The sequence below is a fragment of the Gossypium hirsutum genome, chromosome A05 (assembly GCF_007990345.1).
Source record: "Gossypium hirsutum isolate 1008001.06 chromosome A05, Gossypium_hirsutum_v2.1, whole genome shotgun sequence".
Classification (NCBI taxonomy): domain Eukaryota; kingdom Viridiplantae; phylum Streptophyta; class Magnoliopsida; order Malvales; family Malvaceae; genus Gossypium; species Gossypium hirsutum.
In genome coordinates, this window is record NC_053428.1 from 9,198,636 (window position 1) to 9,220,727 (window position 22,092).

Below are 22,092 nucleotides of genomic sequence, written 5' to 3' on the forward strand. Positions count from 1 at the left end.
AGTTTTAGTTATCTTAATGGGTGATCTATATATGGTTTACACACCATTAATAAATTAAATGATAACACATCATCAAAACTTTTTAAGAATAACCTAATTTTTAATGACATACCATCTAATTAACTAAAAATACAGACTTCTACATTACCAATGTATCAAAAATTACTCCTATTCCAAATTGTTAGTAAAAAATTAGCAAAGTAAATGTTGCAACTTTCTTGGTAGAGATTAGTGAATTTTTCACATCTCCAATCGCCATGAAGAACACTCATCTTTCCAACAGTGACACCAATGCCCAAAGCAGACGATAAGACCTAGATGAAATTCCATTTCCTATGTTTTAATTCAGAGTCGAACTAAATTAGTGTCAAAAAGGACATATCACAACTAGAGGTTATCGCCCGTGCACCGACAACAAGACATAGACTCCCACAAAAACCAAGGCACCAATCACCCAACCCTGCGCTTCCTATCATTGCGAAGGCAAACCGTCCGCTAAGCAGCTTGCTCTATAAATAATTTGCCATTGCTATTCCCAACAGTTCTCACTGTTTAGTTACGAAACTACAAATTACTACAATTCACATAAGTAATTCAGATCTAGACAGCGCGTCTTTCAATTATAGCTTCTACTTTAATTGGTGTCATGCGACGGTGTTGACTTTTTTCTTCCATCACTAAGTTCTCGGCTTCCTCGGTATGCACTTTGTACGCACTCCGTCCATCTCCTTTCCAGCCAGCTGCAACTGCGAGCTCCTGCTGATTAAAATGTTCCCAAATTAACCCAATTAAAAGACCAACAAACAAAGCAGAACCAGATCAAGCATCTAATAAGAATTTAAGCTTAAAACTCTCAACAGAAATTGTGTTTATCTACCTGGTCATTCCTTCAAAGTTAGTATTAATGTAGTCAAATCATTTGTCCAATATGTTTCATTACATTAAAACCCAACCGCAAGATTTAAATTCCAGGACCTCCTGGGATTCGATTACGGATCATTAATGTCAATGGCCAGCTTCGTATATAATCTGTCCTTCCTTAAGACATACAGCTGATTCCAAAACAAAAGTATAGCCATGGAAGACATACACATACATGACAGCTGTGTTATCCAAAGTCAAGCATAGGTCCTATATTCAAAATTCCAAAGATTTTTCATCTAATTCAAAACATCACACGCACTCATATTTGAATACATGTCGAGCATTGAATACAAAGACTTTTAAACAAATGAAGAGTATTTAGTTACATATGTGTAACAAAAGCTGGCCTTTCGGGCAAAACCCGTACGAATTTTACATTCAATACATAAAACAGGCCCGCAGGGTCAGATATTCAGAAATAGAACCAATAATCTAACTTGAAATCCCTTGAAAGGCGAGGCATTCCTTGCATTGCAGGTACGGAACAGTTCATTATTCAACTAAAGCTTCAAACCTATTTACTCATTGTACCATCATCAGTGCTTCTTCACTTCAGTCCTTTCATGAGATTAGTATTGGGTTTATGTCTAAATCAAGAGTTTAATTACTTAGATTCCTTGGCATTACATTCGAAATACAAGATAAATTAGTTTTACTGTTTTTATAAGGAGGTAAAGAATATAGTTATTATTTAGTTAATTATACATCAAATATAAGATTTTAAGCAGCAATGAAAGTAAACTTAAAACGTAATTGGTAATTAAAATGCTTCACAAATAAATTTTGGGGATTACCTATCAGCATTGTAAGAAGAAGATCTCTTCAAGTTAGGGATCTCCTCTTTCTTGGTCTCAATCAAGCTACCACTAAAATACTCTTTATCTTCCAAGCTTACCCTTGAGAAGCTCCCCGTTTCCCTCTCAATCCCTGCTTCTTTTCCCACCTGGCTACAATTCCCTGCCCCGCGTGGTAACCTCGATTTGTAATGTCCAATGAACGAGAACCCTTCATCCTTCTCTGAGCTGGCTCCACAATCCTTAAACGACATCGAACCGCACGATACCAACTGCATCAAAACGGACGACGCCTTAATCCTCCCACTTGGGCAACCCTCAGCCGTACGGTTCAAGCTATCTTCGTTACTACCACCACCGTTGCCCAATCTCAACCGTCCATCAGCTTTCATTAAGGATTCCAATGTCTCCGGGCTTGAATCCGACGGTGGAGGTGAAATCTCTTCCCTACTCAGCTCCGTAGTATGATTCAGCTCCAACTCTTGACTTTGACTTTCAGTACTTTCTAGCTCTTCGATTTCCGGTTCCTTAACCAACGCTTTTCTTCTTCTCCTCTTATCATCAGTCTGAGTCGACGCATCAGCAGCGATTCTCCCGATTGATTCGGGTCTCGACTCAGACTTGTAAACTTTGTACTCATGGAGATCAATGGAACTCCAAGACTGATTCCTCCGCCGTCTTATTGACGGAAAATCATGCTCGTTCTCTGACTTCTGAGACTCCGCCGGTTTTGGTAATCGAAAAGAAGCCGACGTTATGTCAAGTGCTTGAGAGTTGATCGTGTGGTCGAGAATCTCCGATCCTTTGAGAATGTATTCTTGGCCATGAGACGGGTAAATGAAATCGTTTTCTGCTAAGTCGTGCCAAACGAATCCGTTTTTGTAGCTCCTGAGTTTTAACAATCAAAGCAGGACTATTAATATCAGACAGTGAAAGGAAATAGTAATCTGATCAAATGGTTGGGAATGAGCGAGCGTTTTACCGTTTGGAAGACCAAGAGTATAGACTAGCCATGCCTTTGCCTCGAAGGAGGTTTAGGCGGTTGATTACATCTGAAGAAAAAGATTTTGAAAATTGTAAGGAATATAGGAAAACAAGGTACTTTCTCAGCATCCGATCAAAAGTAAAAATAAAAAGCTTTTGAAATTTTAAACTTAATTCTTTTCTTTCTCTTTTCCCGGAAAAAAGAGCACTTTTTAATATATTTTTCTCTTAAAGGGAAAACAGAAAATTCGCTTTTTGTCAGCTGCAGCAGGCAGCAGCTATGGCTAGGTAAAACCAATTTGCAAAAGGCATTTCTTGGAACGTGAACGTAAATTCAAAATTTTGAACACTTAATTGTCTGAGAAACCAAACAACAGAGATAGAAACAAAGAAAGTAGAGAAAAAAAAAAGATCTAGATGTTCTTTTCTTCACCATAAGACAAAACCCAGAAAGAGAAGTGCAATGGGAAGGGTTAATTGTCATACCTTTGAGATAAAGTCCATCATTAGAAGAGAGAGGAACTTCCATGAAATGAGGTTGTTCAAGCTGACCACTCCTAGACAAATAATAAACAACAGAAACCTTTCTTTCAGTGAGGGAAGACTTGTTGTTGTGAGGCTTGGGTTCAATCCAGACTTTGTTTCTTTCTGGGCTTATTTCTCTATCATTCCACTTCCTTGAAACAATTCCCCCGAACTCTGTCATTTTCCCTCTAGAACTGACCGCCATTTCACTTTCTTCTTCTTCTTCTTCTCTCTATCTGAGAAACCCAACAACAGAAACAACAAAAGAAAGAGAATAAGACATTACGACGGGAGAGGAAGCCGAAATTATGATGAGAGAGAGGGAGCGGAGACAGTGCTGTTACCTGATGGAGAAGGGAGTAAGTGAAGAAGCTAGAAATGGGTAGGTTTGGATTTTATAGGGAGATGGATGAGAGTGTGTGAAATGGAGAAGAGTTTCAAAATAGGGATGCTGCAGACAACAGCTACCAAACAAATAAGGCCTGTTTTTTGCTTCACTTCTTGCGAGCATTGACTGTCAAATTCCTAGTTTATTTTATCTCGTACTACATAATAATATATCAAGATTTAAATCTGCAAATCGCTAAGTCAAACGGTGCCGTTCTGCCGCACATATTTTAAAATTTTAATGTGCAGTTAAAGCTTATTCGGGGAGGACTACTGTAGTCATATGATACTCTTTTTAACTTTGGAGTTTAGTTTCCTTTCCTCAAAAACTTTTAACCCGAGATTTAAATTTTTTTAATGGCTAAGTATATATATTTTTGGTAAATGGAGCAAAATTTATTTATGGATCAAATGTTTATTTGGGCCAACATTTTGCTATAACCTTTCTGAAGTTCAAAAAGAGTTCCCATTATATTAATTATTTTTAAAAAAATAGTCAACAATAATTTTGGGTATCATCCATTCTAAAGTAAGTTGGAGGAAAGAAATTATAAAAGCTGTCAACACTCAATAGTGGAAGTTGCTTGTTGCAGTGAAAAAGACTGTAATATATCCTTAAATGCAATGAAGAAGACGACCCAAGCTTTACATATTGGGGGAGTAATTGCCCACTTTCAAAGAAAAAATTCAAATTTCTTGGAAATAAATTTATTCAAAAGAAAAAAAATCATGAGTTGACTTATCATTTTTTAGAGGCCCACACCAAATGACCCAACTTTTGAGACTAAAATAAAAAGAAAGGCAATGAACGTCCTGTCGACTCTGTCCTCTGATTTGGTTTTTAGAATAGAAAGTTGAGGTAAAAGTTAAAAAACTAAGAGAAATAGTTAAGTGGGACCCTGTATCCACGTGGCAAATGGAATCATGCAGATTAGAGGATGGCTGTATGTGGGTGGGAGGTTAAACATTTATTTAATCTGTTTGGTAAGAACCACCCAACGGTTGAGATTGAGGATCGAAAGGCGACAGTTCTATACGGTGCTGTGTGATCTGCAACTGGATGCGGCCAAATCTTTTTGGTGATCTAAGGAGATAATAATAGGATCAGATGATAATGGAAGTTTTGAGTAGGGGTGTTCATAAAAATTTTAGATTCATTCATTAGGATCAAGTCTAATCTGGCTTAAAAAATAGATTTAAATTTTTGTTTAAATTTATCTTGAATAAAAATGTTAAAGTCAAGGCTCGGTTTAGTCTATATTAATTTTTTATATAATTTTTTTAAAATATATATAATACATTAAAAATATTAAAATAAATATTTTTTAATAAATTAAAAATAAATTTTAAAAAATGTATACTTAAATAACATAAAACATGTGTAATTTAATAAGTAAATATCTTTAAAATAGTAACAAATTTAATAATAAAACAATAGTTATACAATAACAACAAAACAATAACAACATAATAGTAAAATAGTAGTAAAATAGTAAAAAAAAAGCAAGAAAATACTAAAAAATGCAATTTTTTTACATATTTGGGCCGGGCCAGGTTAAAAAAGCCTTACTCAAGACCCGGCCAATTTTCTGAACGGGCCTTATTTTTTTATCCAAACTCATTATATTTTTATTCAAATATTCCCACTTTTCGAGTAGGCCTTCACCTGGCCCGACCCATAAACAGGAGAAGTTTTGAGTAAAAGATGTTCAAATAATTTACAAAATGCTTTAATATATTTTTAGATTTTAACCCAAAAAAAAACTATAATTTTAAATGGGATAATTTCATTGGACATCCTTAAATTATAATTTTTTTTTCAAATTGACATATAATTTATTTTAAATTTAATCCTTAAATATCATTATCAAAATAATAGTATTATCTCAGACATTAAATGTGAACATATATTTAATGGCATATTAAAATTTAAAGATTTATTTATATCATCTTGAATTTAACGTGAAATATATTTAAAATATAAATAAAAAATTAACGTGTATTTACCTATGTCAAAATTTTCAAATATATTAAATCTAAATTATCAATGCCACATATATATATTTAACATTTCATCTACATATCTGAAAATTTTAATACTTTCATAATTTAAATAAAACGAATTTTAAAATTTTAAAATCATAATGCGAGGGTTTTTGTAATTATAATATTTTAATTAGTTTAATATTATATCTAAATCACGAAATACTTACCGCATCAATGTCTCATAAAGTGTGAGCGGGAAACTTGGCCGGAAGTCCAAAAAATGGGCAAAAAAGTCCAAAGATTAAAAACATGTTCCCGTGCAAAGTCAGGTTGAACATTTTTCAAGTTCTGATATAAAAAGAGATGCATACAGACATGCATTTGAGTCATGTGAGGACCCAATTACTCTTAAGTTTTATGTCAAAGGGTGAAGCCGACAACTCCTTTTTATATTATTTATCAAAATTTGGATAATTGTGCTGTAAGTCATTCGGTTTTAATTGAGTTTGTGTTGAATTTATATATTTTTATTCATCAAAAAGAAATTTTAATTATATTTTATAATATTCATAATAATTTTTTATTTTTATTTAAATCATTGATTTGATTAATGCGTTTGTAAATTTTCAAATTTTCACTTCCAGTCGAAAAATATTTTTTTAATTAAAAAGACATCGAGCTTCTTCTATAATTTAAAAAATAAAAAAACTTTAAAATTAAAATTCATATCTAAATTTGCTAAATATAGAAAATTCTGGAATCTCTCAGAATAGTAGTGCACGAGAACAATTATGAGCTCCAAGGGGGCCAAGTCTTTGGACTCGGGAGTTATTGAAAACGCCACACTTATTGGACTTGGACCGTTGCTTCGCTTACAAAAGCCATATCCCAATAATCTTCATCTTCGAATTATCATTGACGATCAAACTACTGCTACTACAGTGGATTCCTTGCCCTTCTTAGGTTTTGGTAACTGGAATAGTAAGTTTTTTTTTATGACAGTGGAGGCCCCACACGGCAGCTTTTAAAAGGGGAAACCAGTCCAGAATTCGAAGATGAAAAGGAGTAGTCCATCCATCGATGACATATGGAAAGTTATTGATACGTCTGAAGAAAACTCAATGAATATGGAACTTGAAACCTCCTATCTGTGAACTAGGTTGTAATTTTTCTTCTACTTCTATGGCTTATCCTTCATGGTACTTACTTTGGAAGATGAACTTTGAACAAGAAGAGAGTAAAATGTTCTCCCCTCCAATAAATTTCTTTCTGGTACGTCATGAATATTTTATGGGACAGCATCTTTAACTGGCTAGTCAGAATTCGTTTGGTTTCTCAAATCTAATACTGTTATTTCCCAGGGAAACTCTTAAACCTCTATAATTGGGTTTGCTCTAAGCTTTCTGATAAACATTTTTCTTATCTCATCCTGCATATATCACAGTAATCGTTTCATTTACATGGAAGTATGTAAATACTAAAAAAAAAATATTCCTTTGAATTTTAGAATTTGAACCGGCTTGAACATCTTTGACACTAGAGTTTTTCATCTTCTATACTAAGATTTCGCAGCAATCAGCTATGTCTAAGGTTGAATCTCAAGACCTTCCCATTGTTAATGTCCAGCCATAATTGACATTTTCAACTAATGTTTATTATTGATTTTGTTCTTTTTCATACTGTTTTTTGTGATTTTAATTATCAAATTAAATGCATTTTGGACATGAAATTCTGTTAATTTAACGCAAGTGAAGAATATCAAATGATTGAAAAACCAAGTTCACAGGAACCAGCACTTAACAAAAGAGAGATACAAACATGGAATAAACACCCACAACAATGAAACCAAAGTGATCCACCCAACTTTCAAACCCTTGTTTAAGTACATGGAAGAAGGCCATAAATCTTAATATTCAGTAGTGGGAAGCTGTTCGTGCGTGTCTGGGGCGATGAAGAAGACCTCATAGACAATAGCTGCAATGGCAGCGCCGACGAATGGACCGAGCCAATAGACCCAGTGGTTGTCCCACGTCCAGCTGACCACGGCTGGTCCGAAGGAGACTGCAGGGTTCATGGATGCGCCATCAAAGGCACCACCAGCCAAGATGTTGGCACCCACAATGAAACCAATTGCAATGGGTGCAATGATCCCAATGTTACCCTTCTTCGGGTCAACAGCTGTGGCGTATACAGTGTAAACCAAACCAAAGGTCATCACGATCTCGAAAACCACTGCGTTCCATGCTCCTACCCCAGATGACAAGCTAAATGCTGATGTTGTCTGCATCATACAAACAACTTGGTTAAACATTAAATTGAAACTTCGGTTTTTATTATTATCTCAGTTCATATACGTATATATGAAACCTTACCAGTCCACCAGTTGAAAACTTGAGAAGCAAGCAAGCAACAACGGATCCGAGCAACTGAGCAATCCAGTACAAAATACTCCTGAACAATGTAATATGGCCACCAACAAAGGCACCGAATGTGACGGCAGGGTTTACGTGCCCACCGGAGATGTTAGCACCGACGGAAACCGCCACAAACAACGCGAAGGCGTGAGCCACTGATGCCGCTACTAATCCCGCCGGTGTTGATGAGCCATTGTCAGTGAGCTTGTCTGCACAAAGATACATGCACATAAACGTTGAGGTTGGTTAATTAGGCTTAATACATAAAACAGTGCCAATCGGCATCTTGAAATTCATCAAACTTTGTTCTAACCGAACATGTTAATTAAGTATTTAAGTGGGTTTGAAGAGATCAAGATGCGTACTAAAAGCCATGCCGGAGCCTTCGCCGGCGAAAACAAAGATGAGCATTGAAATAAACTCAGCTAGAGCTGCCTTGAGGGCATCGGATTGGCTAGCTTCCGCTGGGGAGCCTACTGCAATTCGAGAAATCGGCATTCTCCACCCGAAAAGTGAAAATCTAGCTGGACTTAGAGCTTCAAAACTAAAAAAGAAAATAAAAGCCAATTCGTCGATACCCTTGTCTCTCTCTCGCTTGCTTCAGCTTTCTTCAATGGTAATTATATATAGGGGTCCAATGTAACGACTACGAACCGGACGATCCGGTTTAAAATCGGTAACTAGCAAAATTTTCAACAAAAGAAAAAATATTGTAGGCGAGGGAGGGCCTCCAAATCTCCCCCATTATGCCACGTGTACGGTAGATGTGGACTTTGATGGCCAATCCGAGCGCGGAGAATTTTAATCACCGACAGAGAATGACATTGGTGGCACTGGGTTCCGCCCCTCTTATGATTTTGGTTGTTTTCTCTTGACCGACCATCGGATTGTTTATAAACGAGGTGACGTGGACGATGGTGGTTAGCTTTGCTGGCCTCATTAAGCCATTATCATGGACTAATCAAGATTAACTAAGGGGTAAATCCAAATCGTTTATTATCTGGTAAAACCGTAAAAATTTAAAGATTTAAGTTGTTAAACAAGTGTGCTTTGACCTTAACATTTTTCCCAGAATTGTTTGGTACTAGAAAAAGTTTTTGCTTTCAAAATAAATTTAAAATTAAAAAACCTTATGCTGCACTCTCTTTTTATGCAAAATTTTATTTTGAGTTCGTGATTTTCCTTTTTATATATGCATTTTTTGATAATAAAATATACATACAGATAATTTATTTTTAATTTTACGGATTTATATAAAAGTTAATTTTAATTTTACGGATTTATATAAAAGTGCATTTTTCTTTTTTTTTTTCCCCTTAATTTCCTTTTTAGTTGCACAATTAGAAATTAGGTCAAATTATATTATTAGACCCTGTAAATTGCCTAAATTGTTGATTTAGTAATTTGATGAATTTCAATTTTTATGCTTTTTAAATTTTGAATTTTAGTTATAACTAAAAGGTAACAATTAAATTTGTTTGGTTGAATTATGTTATTAGTCATATATCATGCATAAAATTGTAGATTTATTCTATATTACCCAACTAGATCATTTTTAGTCGCTATATTTCTGAAATTTTAAAATTTTAATCTTAATACAAATGACAATAATTAAATCTATTAACTGATTTTTTGTGAGTAATGCATGAAAAAATAGGAAATTAACATAACATTACATGTGTAATAATATGATTTTTATTTCAAAAATTGAAAATAACATAACTTAACTTAATCAATTCAATAGCTAACCATTTGGTGAAGACTAAAATTTTAAAATTCTACAAGTATAGAGACTGAAAATGACCAAATTAAAGTATAGGGACTAAACCCACAATTTACACATAGTACATACATTAATAGCAAAATTTAACCTTAGAATTAAAAGACTAATGAAAGAAAACTATTGGATTATTTTAATCTGTAAACTCATTTCTGCACATTAAACTAATTTGTGGCTAGTAATAAATAACATTAAACAAATTTGTGGACAATAAAAAAGTAAATAATTTATTATTTTCTCACCTCTGATCTATCACTCTGACCAAGTAATATCATGTGACTTATTGGTCTTGCAAATTCATCTGTCGATATTTTTGTGGCCAATAATTTCGCAATACTTCCATCATTAAATTTTACAATGAAAGTTGAGGAGATTGTAAATTCTTTTAAATGTGATTGTTGAAATCAATTAATTAAATTTTTTTTATCGATTTTTTTAAAAAAAAACCGGTTTATTGATTAAATCAAGGAAATTATATTTAAAAATTGAGTCCAGATTTCTAGATAAAATCTACTTTCATCCTTCTAAAACGCAGGTTAAACAAAACAAGTTGTTTTTAAATCCAAAACGGTTTTTGCATTAGGAAATTATTTAAAGGAGTTGCAGCTTTTATCGGACGAAATGAGAATAACGTGATCACGTTAGTCTAAACATTTTTATTAATCAGATTAGATTAGAATGATAAGAAGGGCTAAAATTAGTTGTTAAAAGGAATTGAAAATGAAGTAGGTATTGGGGGAAGGTGGACTTTAGGAATTTTGAAATGGAATAAATAAGCAGCTGTAGTTATCAAACCAACACTTTTCTTAATCTAATAATTGGGATTATGGGTCGGTTTAATATTGTCCAACAATGTTTTTTGATTTTGTTTAAAATAATGTATGACATAGCTTCTCATCCACAACCCTTATTCCTTTGCATTTTAAATATTATCCATGCCTTTGTTTAATATGGACGGCTCAGAAGGGCAATGGCCGCCCCACAACTCTTTCAAAATCCATATTTTTCTGTTTTTTTATATCTTGGAAGAAGAATAAATAAGGTTGTCGAAATTAAAAATCATTTAGCCAAATCGGGGTGATAGGGAAGATTCTTCTCCAATAATAATTGGTTTTCAAGCTTTTGTAACTAAAAGAGGGCAATATCCATGGAGATAAAATGGTGTAGACCAACTATCCAGGGATGTACAAGTTCAGTAACGTCTGGTACTTGGTCACTCTAATTTAGTCTCATTTGATGTAATCAAAATAATCAACTCCTTGAATTTTAGTGTAGTAATTTGTTCATTTTTGCTCTATTTTTTAACTTTCCGTTAAGTAGTTTTTATATATATATTTTTTCATATTTTACCTAATACCTTTTTTAGCCTTCCAACTTTATAAATTTTTTTTTTATTTTTTATTTTTTAATCCTTTTAGTTGTGTTTTTTTATCAAATCACCAAAAATAAATGAAAAAGCTAATATTTGTTACATTTGCCGACATGGCAAAACAAAAACAAATAAGTCATTATACCAATATAATTTAGCCACAAAAATATTCATAGTAAGGTAACTACTCTTGTAAATGTAAGGCAATAATTTGTCATGTTTCTTAGAGAGTTAAGTTGTCAGTCACCGGTAAAGACTTTAGCTAAAAAAACCTGTTACCACTCTATTTTTCTTTTGATGAACTTTGATATATCTGCACTAGATAAACCAATATGCAAGAGTTATGAAACTTCACTAAAGAAATCAAGTCTCTATATTTGAAGCAATAAGTGCATTTCAGCACAGAACAATGTCAAACAATTTTTTTCTTGAAATAACATATTAAACAAAAATACTTCAGTTAACCACAGAAGGTTAAATGGCAGTAAAGCAAGATTACAACTTCAACAGCTAAAAATATATCTTCCTGCTCAAAGTCTCAAAATAACAACGTAGCAACCAACTAGCTTAGATAATACCAATTTTGTTTGCCACATCCAATGCGTCATAGTCGGGTGTTAACCTAACATATGCCTTCTTTGTACCATCAGGCCTGAATCACAAGAAACACATTGATTACGAAGAATGACCACAGGCCCTCATAAGCATATAAGACGAGTAGGAAAGAAAAATATGAAGTGATTAGATGAGCGGGTCATCAAGAAACCAAATATGGAGAATACAATCATAAGCAAGTGAAACATAACATAGAAATATGGTCTCAATACAAGTGGAAGAAGAATATATGGTCCCAATCCAATAACATGCCTAATGTATCATTCTTTTTACAGTTCTTCAAATGAAGCTTTTCAATAACAAATGAGACCTCCAATGAATGTCTAATAATCAAAGACAGAACACACTGATCTATGAAATAGATGCTACTGGAAATATATGAAACCAGCTCATGAAAGTAATAATTGTTAACATTACCTGATCAAGGTGTTCACTTTCTTGGCCTGAATGTCATACATCTTCTTGACAGCATCCTTTATCTTCTTCTTGTCTGCACGAATATCAACAATGAAAACCAAGGTATTGTTGTCTTCAATCTTCTTCATAGCTGACTCAGTTGTGAGGGGAAACTTGAGAATCTGATAATGATCAAGTTTGTTTCTCGGTGGAGCACTAATGCGTGGATACTTAGGGTTCCTATCCTTCTTCAAGGTCTTTGGCCTGTGGAATGTAACTTTTGTTCGGATCTTCTTTGCCGCCTTCTTAAAAGTGGCCCCAGATTTCACAGCCTTCGCAGCCTTCAAGGCCTGTGCCTTTGGATCTGCCTTCTTCTCAACTGCAAAATATACAACAATCAGTATAATTAATGAAATGAAGTTACAAATACCAATATACCATCATTAGAAAGGTGGTCTTATTATGGTGGAAACTTAAGCCTACAATGCAACTCCAATGCCAAACCGTATCCTACACAATGGAAATCACATACATTGATCCTAATAAACCCTGTTTGTGTCTCTAATGATGACATATTCAAAACATTCATTAAAACACAAACAATAAACTATACTAACCCAAATATACAATTCTACAGACTACACAACAAAGCAAAGAATATAAACTTTAAGCTTGAGAGACATCACCAAGCTCATATCCCTTCCTATGCAAATAGCAAATCAAATATGGGTTATAAACTCCAATCTAGATTCCAAATTTCCAAAACTATGAAATGAAAATCATGTAAAAGAACACAAGTAATCTACTAATTGTCTGCCCCCATATAAATCCGATATCAGACAATAGTAAATCCAGAGTTAACAGTAACAGAAGAGTTTATAAAACCAAGAGAATGCCAACAGCATCTAAAAATCACAAAATAAAGTAAGATTTAAGCTCATTTCAGCTCTTCATAAAGCAATACAGTAAGTTAGAAAAAGTCGTATTCTCATTGCACGTATCAAAAGCAAGATAGAACTAGAACAAGCATTACAAATTTAAAAAGAAAATGGCAGTGCAAGCAAAGTTGTTCGAAATTAGAAAAAACTACATCCAAAACAGAATACCTTTGGGAGCCATTGGTGGCTGCTGGCCTCAAACCCTTCTAAACCCTACCGATAGAGTTGTCAAAGAAGACGCAGAGGAGGCGTCAGGATTTGCTGGGAAATCAGGGTTTTATATAAATAAGGGTTTTCGGTTACTATAAAGGTCCAATGGGCTCTGACTAAGAGTTCTACTCGTCCTAATCACAAAATTTAAGCCGAAACTGTACTATTTTCTCAATAAAGGCCAAAGTTGACTCTGACCCAGACCAGATATTTTCTCACGCGCTCATTCGCCTTACATTTAATGCCCATTTCCCTCGGATGCTGACGTTGGCAAACCTTTCTATCTCTCCACTTTCTCCGTAGATTCCCCTAGAAAGCCGAATATCTTTCTCTTACACGGATGACTGTGAAAGAGAGCGAGAAACCAAGAGAGACGGCAGCCGAAACTCTCCGCGGCTTAAAACGACACTAACTACGATCTGCCCAAAGCTTTAAAATACAACTCTTATGTTCTCTCGGTCCCAAGTTTTCGATTCACTCCCTGCTTTTAAAACCCACACCTTCCCTTCCTTCCTCCACTTGTCCCCGGGAAAAGTTCTTGCTTCGATCGCCTCCGTACATTTCCAGGCGCTTATCTCATCGCCTTCTAAAATTCTTTATTTTTCTTTGGAATAAACTTTTTATAAATTAAATTGTTTTGGCTTACTGCTGAATGGCTGGAGCTTTGCCGACGACAAAAGGGGTGAAGGACCACAAAATATGGAAAGGAATTTTCGCAGTCAGTGGAATCATGGTTACTCTTGTTATCTATGGAGTTTTACAGGTTCTTTTTCTTCTTCTTCTTCTTCTTCTTCTTCTTCCTCTTCTTCTTAAATAAAAGATAAATCTCATGCCTTTCCTATTTTTTAGTTTTTTTTTACCTTTATTTTCATATGATTTCTATTGTTAATTTTCAATTGCATTGTTTGTGCCTCGAAAGAACTTCAATATGTGGGTCTCCTTTTTAGAAAATAAGTTTCAATGACTCTTCTCTATGTAAACGGTTTATTAAAAGAAAGTCTAGATTTTAATGTCTCTGTCTTGAGCTTATAGCAAGATTGGTTTTAGTACAATATACAAGCCCAAGGCTTTTTTATTTTTTTTTTTGACTATTTCGCTAGTTCTGTTGGGAGGATCTTGTGACCCCTTTGCTTGGAAACTTGGAATATGAAAAGTAAAGAATGAATTTTAGCTATGGTGACGGATATCAGAATGATTCTTGTTTATCTCATTAAAAAATTGCAAGTTCAATCTCTTATGTTGATGAGATTTGATTATTAATTCCAGCTGCTAGTAAAAGGGTGCCTAAAACAAATAATAAGAAATGTAGACTACGGGCAGTTTTGCCATGGATGTCTCAACTTTGTTAATCTTCCTCCCAATGAGAATCATGTAGACAAGGGCAGTTCCTCACTCTTCTTTTAAGGTGCAAGTGTTCTTTTGTTTTAAGGTGTTGATGGAAATTTATTTTCATGCAGGAAAAGATAATGAGAGTACCGTATGGCCTGAACAAGGAATATTTTAAGTACTCATTATTTCTCGTTTTCTGCAACCGCATAACAACATCTGCTGTCTCCGCTGTTTTTTTACTGGTATGCAACTATTACTGGAAAGTTGCTGCTATTGTATGTACTATTGTTGTGTGTTTTTATTTATTTGCCATGGGCCTTAATGGGAGGGGGGATAAGAATAGTTTCTTTGAGATAAAGGAAGATCACTCGTCTTTCTACTTTTTGACTAAATTGTTAGGAGTTTTCTTGCCTCATAACCTTATGACAACCAAGAGATGAACCATCTCATATAAAAGATGGCAAGCTTGACCAACATATTTTTCGGTATTTTCATTTGCTTCTGCTTTCTTTTTCTAGGCAAGTAAGAAAGCCTTGGTTCCTGTTGCTCCCATCTATAAGTACTGCCTCATATCAGTATCAAACATCCTTACCACAACATGTCAGTATGAGGTGAAGCTGGACTTTATATCAATACAAATACAATTATGTTTCTCTTGACAGAAATTCTAATCTGCAGAATATTTGTATTTGAACATAAATTTTCTGAATAGTCTTATAATAATGATAACATTTCTGTGGTCCAGGCCCTAAAGTATGTCAGTTTTCCGGTTCAGACCCTTGCTAAGTGTGCGAAAATGATACCTGTAATGGTAAGTTAGTTTTGCATGACTAATTATGGAGGTTTATGTATGTTATTTATCCAAATGGGTCTTTAAGGGTTTGGACTCTTAAATTTCGTCCAATGGATGCTTAATGTTACCCCCTTATTTATCCAAATGGGTCTTTAAGTATTCCTTTTTTTTTTTCCGTATAGATTTGGGGCACTTTCATTATGCAGAAGACATACAAGGGATTTGACTATTTGGTAGCGTTTCTGGTGACCCTAGGTTGTTCAATATTTATACTATTTCCGGTAAAATTCTGGTCCTTTGTCAACTAATGTTTATTCCTTTCATTATTTTCCTTCTGGTTTTTTATGCCTTGAATGACAAATGAGATTGTCATGTGCATGATTTACTTTAGCTTATAAAAGAGCTTGATTGTTGGATTGAAGGGGCTAATTTAGGATGTATATTCAAAAATTTGTGAGGCTTTGAACCACAATATTATGCATAGACATTTGTTTAACTTGCTTATTCCATGGTTTCTGTCATACATGTCGCATTGCTATATATGAATTTTAATTTATAGCAGAGTAGCTGCTGTAGCTTATGCTCTGATTTTATTATAGATAATACTAACTCAGCTCTCACTATAGGCAGGAACTGACGTTAGTCCTTACAGCAAAGGAAGAGAAAGTACAGTTTGGGGCGTTTCTCTGATGGTTGGTTATCTTGGGTATCAATCTGAAACTTATGTCCTCTCGCCATAAAAGATATTTGTTGATCCTTTCTGTAATTTGATCTTCAAAACACAAAGTGATATATGCACCATGATAGGTCTAAATTCTCAATTGCTGATTTATTACTAGCATTTGTTGCATTTATTGCAATTATATTAGTGAAAAACTGCTCTTTCATATGAAGGCTTTTATAGGCTGAAATATTTCTTCAACTAGCATTGCTATTCTGAATGCTTTTGGGAGAAAAGGTTTTAAATGCTCATTTCTACGTTTAACAGGTTTGATGGTTTTACAAGCACATTCCAAGATAAATTATTTAAAGGATACGATATGGAAATACACAATCAAATATTCTACACGACATCATGTTCTTGTATTCTCAGCTTGACAGGTAAAAGTTCCTTCAACATACTCTTCAGGAATATCTTCTGTTTTACCTTTAAGGTTTGTCTGTGTTGCATTTCATGGATTGGTTACTACTTGTGATTGACCATTTTTCTGTTTGGTCTAGGCCTTCTATTACAGGGACATTTACTTTCAGCAATAGATTTTGTTTATCGCCACAGTGATTGTTTTCTTGATATTGTATTACTTTCTACTGTAAGTGCTCTTCACGCTCCTGTTTTAGTGTTTAATAGGCCTTAATTTGGGACCCTGATGTTTTAAGGGATTATCTTTATCTGTTATAGGTAGCCACAGTCAGTCAATTCTTCATTTCTTACACGATACGTACATTTGGTGCCATTGCATTTGCTGCCGTAATGACCACGAGACAGGTATAGTCAAAAGTTTCAACAATAAAGTTTTAATGTATCATTTTCTCCTAATGATATATTTCGGATGAATGGTGATACCTGCAACTCTGTTGTTTTAAGCTGGTGAGCATCATGCTGTCATGTGTGTGGTTCGGCCATCCACTTAGTTGGGAACAGTGGATTGGGGCGGTAAGTCTCAACTACATTTGTTCTACATTCTTGTCGATATTCAATAGCCTGATATATATATATCTATATATGATGCCTTGATCAGGTAATTGTGTTTGGCTCCTTGTATTCGAAAAACTTCCTGAAAAAAGCATCAACAAATCCCCCTCCTCTGCTACTAACGCAGGACGGAGCTCCTAGTCCCGTGAAGGGGATCCCTTAATATCTTCCGGTGAAATTTCACGCCAGTTGCTGCATCTAATTCTATAGAGGTAAGAATTTGCCTAAGTTAAAGCTGCATTCTGAAGCTTCCCTCCAAGACTGGGGTTTGAACAATATTATGAAATCCAAGCTGCAGATACATTATTCTGCAGGGATATGAGGTTATGAAAACTACACACTTCAAGTGAAGCAGAAGAATGGTGTTTGTTTAGCAAAAGGAATTAGATGTATATGCAACTACTCAGGCATATGATTGTATGTCTTTTATTAACATATGAAAGAGGAAAAGAGGGAGTTGAACACAAAAAAAAAAGAGAAAAGAGGCAAACAAAGCTTATATTCAGTTGAAAAGTTAAAGAGTATGTGATATACAATTTTTTTGGTTCTTACAATTCCACATAATTCAAGGAAGAAATTTCAGTAAATTAAAATTTGAAGTTTAAATCCTTTTCTTTTTCAAGTAAATCCAGTTATAAAGTAATATTTAGTATCCAAATTAGTAGTTTCTTTGGTCCTTGAATTGTTTCTTGGTCCATATTTGTCCTAGAACTTGATTATTTGTTTTTAATTTGATCCTTGAACTTAAATTTTGTTGAAGTATGATGATATGAGATTCTAATATTGTGCCATGTTTTCGAAAGATAGTGTGACATAATTTGAATAGAAAAAATGTCAAATTTCAAGATGGATTTGACCAAAAAATTAGAAATCAAATTTTTTAAAAAAATTGCGGGGATTAAAGATGCTTTATTCCTTAATTATTATGTAAAAGAAAAAAAGTTGTTACATGTAGGAAACTTGGAAAAGGTTGAATAACAAGTCTATGTTGAGTTTTCGAACTTGGCTCCATATTTTTTACTTAATAGTTTTCCGTACATCTAAGTCTCACCAATGAAGTGGCTGTAGTTTAGTGGTAAGAATTCTACGTTGTGGCCGTAGAGACCTGGGCTCGAATCCCAGCAGCCACATTTTTAATTTTTCTTCTCTTCCTTTTTCATGAACCTAACAAAAAGCCATAAACCCTAACGGCCCTTGTCTATCCAGTTGAGACCAAAAAACAATGGCACGATTGGCAAATCTAGAGACTGAGTATCCAGTTTTAGATTCCACTGTCCGAAACTTCTGCGCTTCTCATGGCATTTTCTCAGGTCCGTTTATTTCTCTCTGCTAAAAGGGAAAAAGAACCTTTGTTTTCTTCCACTTTTGGTCTCTAATTATATAAATTTTCATGCGAACTGTTTTCAGTTGAAGATTTCCTGATTCATGATCTCTATATGTTAGCTGCTTTTGCGGAACAAAACAATTCTTCTGAGAGATTAAAGGAGGTTATTATCATCAAGGAAAATCTTATTTTATATTGTTTATTTTTTATAATTGTAGCTAACTATTTTGGGTTTTTTGGGGGGGGTGAGGGGCATATAGGGGATTGCTCAAGTTCTATCTATCATAGATGACATGCATCAGCCATGGTTGAATGGAATGGAATTGTTGGAAGATGCTAAAAGGAATAAACATGTCTTTCCTACTGGAATTCAAGGGTATAAAAGATTCAAATTTTGCTATGCTAACTTGTAACCTACATTGGGAAGTTTGATTTCTTTACCATCATTAAATACCGTTAATGTAGGATTGATTTGTTACTCGGAGGTGGGATCCGTGTTGGCCAATTAACTGAATTAGTTGGACCATCATCTTCTGGTAAAACACAAGTAAGAACTATCCCCTGTTTTTTATATGCTGAATGCCCTCTTTCGCTGTCAATGAAGTGCTGCTGATAGGTTGAGTTAAACTTAAAACCAATGCTGAAAATGAGATGTGTTTGATTTTATCTATGTAGGTTCTTTGCGTGAGTTCATGATATTGAATGTAACTAATCATATGGGAGTCTCCAATACAGTACGTTATGAAGTGAGAGCCATATGTACTATTAGCTCTTTTCCAATGGTTTTTGTTGAAATATTACAAGGCATACATAATCACAATAATAAATTAGTATTTGAGTTCTGCAGAATGATACCCCAAGTCTATTCATTTCATGATTACACGCAGTTGTTTTTGCTGCTTTTTTTACAAATTTACTTCTGGGTGATAATATTGAGGCTGGCCTATATGTCGCCTCAAAATGTTGCTTTTTATGTCTCTACATTAGGATAAAGTATGTTGTTTTATAGGGGACTAGGGTGAATCAATCAGGTTGTACTTGATCTTGAAAGCGTTCTCATAATGAGACCAGAAGAGCGGCTGTTTTAAAATCTGATTCAAATCTTGGTGACGTTTAGGTTTGCTTGCGAACAGCATCAAATGTTGCAAGGAATCATTTGGTGCTGTACTTAGATACAGGCAACTCGTTTTCACCTCAACGCATTGCCTACTTCCTAGGAAAGACCATTAATCCCTCATCTGCTCAGGTCAAACATTTCATCACTCTTATATTATATTGCTATGTTAGTTTCCTTGTCTTATACCCTTCACCGCGATTGTTGCCTAAAACGGTAACTGATGTTGGCTTCTGCTTATTTATTACCGTGCAGGCCAAAAACCAATTTCTGCAAAAAGTAATGAGCAACATATCATGTCATTCTGTGTTTGACATCTTTGCAATGTTTGACGTGCTACATCAGCTAGAATCTTATTTGAGATGTCAGGTTTCATCTAAACGAAGCACACATACTATTATGCTTTAATTGACTATGATATTCTAGTGTTATTGGTCAAGTGAACGTTGATTCAGGACGGAAGAGGAGGTTGTCAGATGCGATTGCTAATAGTTGATTCAATATCATCGCTGATCTCCCCTGTACTTGGAAGCTCTAGCACACAGGGTATATATGCATGCATCATTATGCTCATCTGCTGAGGCTCTCGATGAATGTTTAGATAGAAGTTTTTTCCTAGTTAAAATGAAAACAAGTGGTTTTCTCTGTTTCCCATGTTTCTTTTTTGTTCATAGGACTCAATATATCATATACTGCTTAATGCTTATGAGGAGTCATAAATTCAAAGTTGATGGATACAGGGCGGGCTTTGATGACATCTGCTGGATATTTGCTTAAAAAGCTAGCACATCAGCATAATCTTGCAGTACTTGTAAGCTTCACTCGATTTTCTTCTGTGCTAGTATGGCTCAGCTAATAAAAATGCAAATTTGATTACCATCAGTTAAATCTAGTAGCAGTTCTGACCATATAATATAACTATGTCCCTTGGAATAACTATTCCTTAAGATTCTTCTTATTATTATAGATTATCAATCACACGGTAGGTGGTGAGGGAGGGTATTCCAAACCGGCTCTTGGAGATAGCTGGAAGTGCATTCCACATTCAAGGCTTTTCCTCTCCTGTGACCGTGGGAGCAACAACTACAATGTTTCCATTTTAAGACACCCATCCATGGTATGCCCATTTCTTCACGTTTCTAACTCCTCACAATTTACTAGAGCATTGTTTTACATTTACACTTAACCTTTTCCCATTTTACATTAGGCCTCTGGGAAGGCTGCAAGGTTTGTGATCTAGTACCAGCCCATACAGGTGTGGTAGGGACGAAAATACCGGTAAAAATGGAACTGTTTTGTGAGTAAAATACCCTTTGATAACGATTGTACATGGGAAGTGTTCTGTAGTGTAGCTTCTTATGGGAGCTGACTAGCGGTGACGAATGGGAGTGCTTAGCCATTTGTGATCAAATTGTTATTACCGTTGCTGTTAATGACCCAAAGGGAATGGAAAATGGTTGTTGATGGTTCCCATGTTAGCAGGCCATCATGCAGAGGTGACACCGTGTCATCATCTCATGGTCCATATCAACCTTCAGGGTAGTCTCCTTACAGTTCTGTTGAAAAAAGCACTCGCCTTACAAGTTAGTAGTGTGAACACTTATATCTCAAGATCAGCTGAGGCAAGCCAGAAAAAGTTAAGGAGATAAAGCTAACCATTGAACTTTGAAGACATATTGGAGTGAATTTAAATTTGACAGTGACTTATGAAATTTAGACCATTGTCCGTTGTGGGTTTTAATGGATGCGGCCAATAGCCATGTTCTAAGGGGAAAGAAAAGAATGGTGGAGAGAAGACAGAGGAATCATAAAAATGTTGGGGTATGGGGTCAAAAGATAAAAAGCAGTGCATGACTCCAAGGACTAAACACCCATGCCATCAATGTCAATCACATGTACAACACCGGAATTTCATTCATGGAAATTTGGTTCTTAATCATCAAAAGTCAATTTGTTCAAGCACCAGATTATTTGTTCCACTCAACTCACATAACGTTAGGCTTTAAATAGTTTTTCAACTTAAAGTTTGCTTCATTTCACTTGAATTAATATTTAATAAGTAAAAAAAAAAGCGTATTTATATATGTTGATATAAAATACTTTTCACGACCGCCCGAGGATTGTTTCTTGACAAACAAAGTCTTTTTGTTAATTGAAATTTGCCCCACCCAAATTTAATGCATGGATAAGTATAACCGCAGGTATTAATATATTTAGCATTATAAATTATCCGATTTCAGTATTTCCCAAACCCAAATTTAGTTTGCAAATTACAAAATTTATGAGGATAGGGAATGATTAATTCTCCCTTTGTGATATGTCCTTGCTACACTTTCTAAGATATGCCTCAATTAAGATAATTACTTGAATTAGTTACGGTCGTTAAAAATTTCGTCAATCTATTAATGGATTGTTAACATGACATTTTTTTTATTACTAAAGCTAAAAATCTCTCTATAATTAATCCAAAATGCTTTTATTTAATTTGTTTGCAACATAATAATTATCAATTCTCAT

At 34.6% G+C, this 22,092-nt stretch overlaps 5 protein-coding genes and 1 non-coding gene across 11 annotated transcripts; 3 read left to right on the forward strand and 3 right to left on the reverse strand.

The window, feature by feature from the left end:
* Positions 1-315: 315 nt before the first annotated feature.
* LOC107959085 (protein SOSEKI 2) lies at positions 316-3,837 on the reverse strand. Of its 3 annotated transcripts, none has more exons than XM_016895061.2 (5): positions 3,572-3,837; positions 3,189-3,463; positions 2,701-2,770; positions 1,719-2,606; positions 316-756 (listed from the first exon to the last, which is right to left on the reverse strand). In XM_016895061.2, the coding sequence occupies exons 2-5, from the start codon at positions 3,430-3,432 to the stop codon at positions 678-680; spliced, it is 1,281 nt and encodes a 426-aa protein (XP_016750550.2). In that variant the 5' UTR covers positions 3,433-3,463; positions 3,572-3,837; the 3' UTR covers positions 316-677. The 3 variants fall into 3 exon arrangements, with proteins under 3 accessions (XP_016750550.2, XP_016750549.2, XP_016750551.2); XM_016895060.2 differs by having other exon boundaries at positions 316-759; positions 3,572-3,769; XM_016895062.2 differs by lacking the exon at positions 316-756 and adding an exon at positions 1,162-1,511 and having other exon boundaries at positions 3,572-3,749.
* Positions 3,838-7,363: 3,526 nt separating this feature from the next.
* LOC107959084 (probable aquaporin TIP1-2) lies at positions 7,364-8,623 on the reverse strand. Its single transcript, XM_016895058.2, has 3 exons — positions 8,380-8,623; positions 7,973-8,223; positions 7,364-7,881 (listed from the first exon to the last, which is right to left on the reverse strand). Exons 1-3 carry the CDS (start codon positions 8,510-8,512, stop codon positions 7,507-7,509), a joined length of 759 nt encoding a protein of 252 aa, XP_016750547.2. The 5' UTR covers positions 8,513-8,623; the 3' UTR covers positions 7,364-7,506.
* Positions 8,624-11,518: 2,895 nt separating this feature from the next.
* On the reverse strand, positions 11,519-13,543 carry LOC107959083 (60S ribosomal protein L23A). Its single transcript, XM_016895057.2, has 3 exons — positions 13,281-13,543; positions 12,196-12,553; positions 11,519-11,815 (listed from the first exon to the last, which is right to left on the reverse strand). Exons 1-3 carry the CDS (start codon positions 13,291-13,293, stop codon positions 11,731-11,733), a joined length of 456 nt encoding a protein of 151 aa, XP_016750546.2. The 5' UTR covers positions 13,294-13,543; the 3' UTR covers positions 11,519-11,730.
* A 321-nt stretch (positions 13,544-13,864) lies between these two features.
* On the forward strand, positions 13,865-17,724 carry LOC107959082 (UDP-galactose/UDP-glucose transporter 5B). 2 transcript variants are annotated; one of them, XM_016895055.2, is made up of 11 exons: positions 13,865-14,085; positions 14,780-14,893; positions 15,170-15,262; positions 15,397-15,462; positions 15,627-15,725; positions 16,071-16,150; positions 16,433-16,545; positions 16,666-16,754; positions 16,844-16,930; positions 17,030-17,098; positions 17,184-17,724. In XM_016895055.2, the coding sequence occupies exons 1-11, from the start codon at positions 13,975-13,977 to the stop codon at positions 17,298-17,300; spliced, it is 1,038 nt and encodes a 345-aa protein (XP_016750544.1). In that variant the 5' UTR covers positions 13,865-13,974; the 3' UTR covers positions 17,301-17,724. The 2 variants fall into 2 exon arrangements, with proteins under 2 accessions (XP_016750544.1, XP_016750545.1); XM_016895056.2 differs by lacking the exon at positions 15,170-15,262.
* Positions 17,725-18,195: 471 nt separating this feature from the next.
* On the forward strand, positions 18,196-18,267 carry TRNAH-GUG (transfer RNA histidin (anticodon GUG)). The gene has a single exon. It is a non-coding gene; the product is annotated as a tRNA-His (tRNA).
* LOC107959080 (DNA repair protein RAD51 homolog 4) lies at positions 18,229-21,540 on the forward strand. Of its 3 annotated transcripts, none has more exons than XM_016895053.2 (10): positions 18,229-18,447; positions 18,545-18,624; positions 18,722-18,837; positions 18,927-19,008; positions 19,579-19,707; positions 19,831-19,944; positions 20,031-20,121; positions 20,316-20,386; positions 20,543-20,692; positions 20,783-21,540. In XM_016895053.2, exons 1-10 carry the CDS (start codon positions 18,360-18,362, stop codon positions 20,813-20,815), a joined length of 954 nt encoding a protein of 317 aa, XP_016750542.1. In that variant the 5' UTR covers positions 18,229-18,359; the 3' UTR covers positions 20,816-21,540. The 3 variants fall into 3 exon arrangements, with proteins under 3 accessions (XP_016750542.1, XP_040969160.1, XP_016750543.1); XM_016895054.2 differs by having other exon boundaries at positions 18,283-18,447; positions 18,581-18,624; XM_041113226.1 differs by lacking the exons at positions 20,543-20,692; positions 20,783-21,540 and having other exon boundaries at positions 20,250-20,386.
* Positions 21,541-22,092: the final 552 nt, after the last annotated feature.

Coding starts and splice junctions, on each gene's coding strand:
- LOC107959085 (XM_016895060.2), bottom strand. CDS start 3,432: ATGGCGGTCAGTTCTAGAGGGAAAATGACAGAGTTCGGGGGAATTGTT. Junction 2,607..2,700: donor TACTCTTGGTCTTCCAAACG/GTAAAACGCTCG, acceptor GTTAAAACTCAG/GAGCTACAAAAACGGATTCG. Junction 760..1,718: donor TCTTCTTACAATGCTGATAG/GTAATCCCCAAA, acceptor CATTTTAATCAG/CAGGAGCTCGCAGTTGCAGC.
- LOC107959084 (XM_016895058.2), bottom strand. CDS start 8,512: ATGCCGATTTCTCGAATTGCAGTAGGCTCCCCAGCGGAAGCTAGCCAA. Junction 8,224..8,379: donor AGGCTCCGGCATGGCTTTTA/GTACGCATCTTG, acceptor ATCTTTGTGCAG/ACAAGCTCACTGACAATGGC. Junction 7,882..7,972: donor AGTTTTCAACTGGTGGACTG/GTAAGGTTTCAT, acceptor TGTATGATGCAG/ACAACATCAGCATTTAGCTT.
- LOC107959083 (XM_016895057.2), bottom strand. Junction 11,816..12,195: donor AAAGTGAACACCTTGATCAG/GTAATGTTAACA, acceptor CTTGTGATTCAG/GCCTGATGGTACAAAGAAGG.
- LOC107959082 (XM_016895055.2), top strand. CDS start 13,975: ATGGCTGGAGCTTTGCCGACGACAAAAGGGGTGAAGGACCACAAAATA. Junction 14,894..15,169: donor TCTCCGCTGTTTTTTTACTG/GTATGCAACTAT, acceptor TTCTTTTTCTAG/GCAAGTAAGAAAGCCTTGGT. Junction 16,546..16,665: donor TTGTATTCTCAGCTTGACAG/GTAAAAGTTCCT, acceptor TGTTTGGTCTAG/GCCTTCTATTACAGGGACAT.
- LOC107959080 (XM_016895053.2), top strand. CDS start 18,360: ATGGCACGATTGGCAAATCTAGAGACTGAGTATCCAGTTTTAGATTCC. Junction 18,625..18,721: donor CTTCTGAGAGATTAAAGGAG/GTTATTATCATC, acceptor AGGGGCATATAG/GGGATTGCTCAAGTTCTATC. Junction 19,708..19,830: donor TTAATCCCTCATCTGCTCAG/GTCAAACATTTC, acceptor ATTACCGTGCAG/GCCAAAAACCAATTTCTGCA.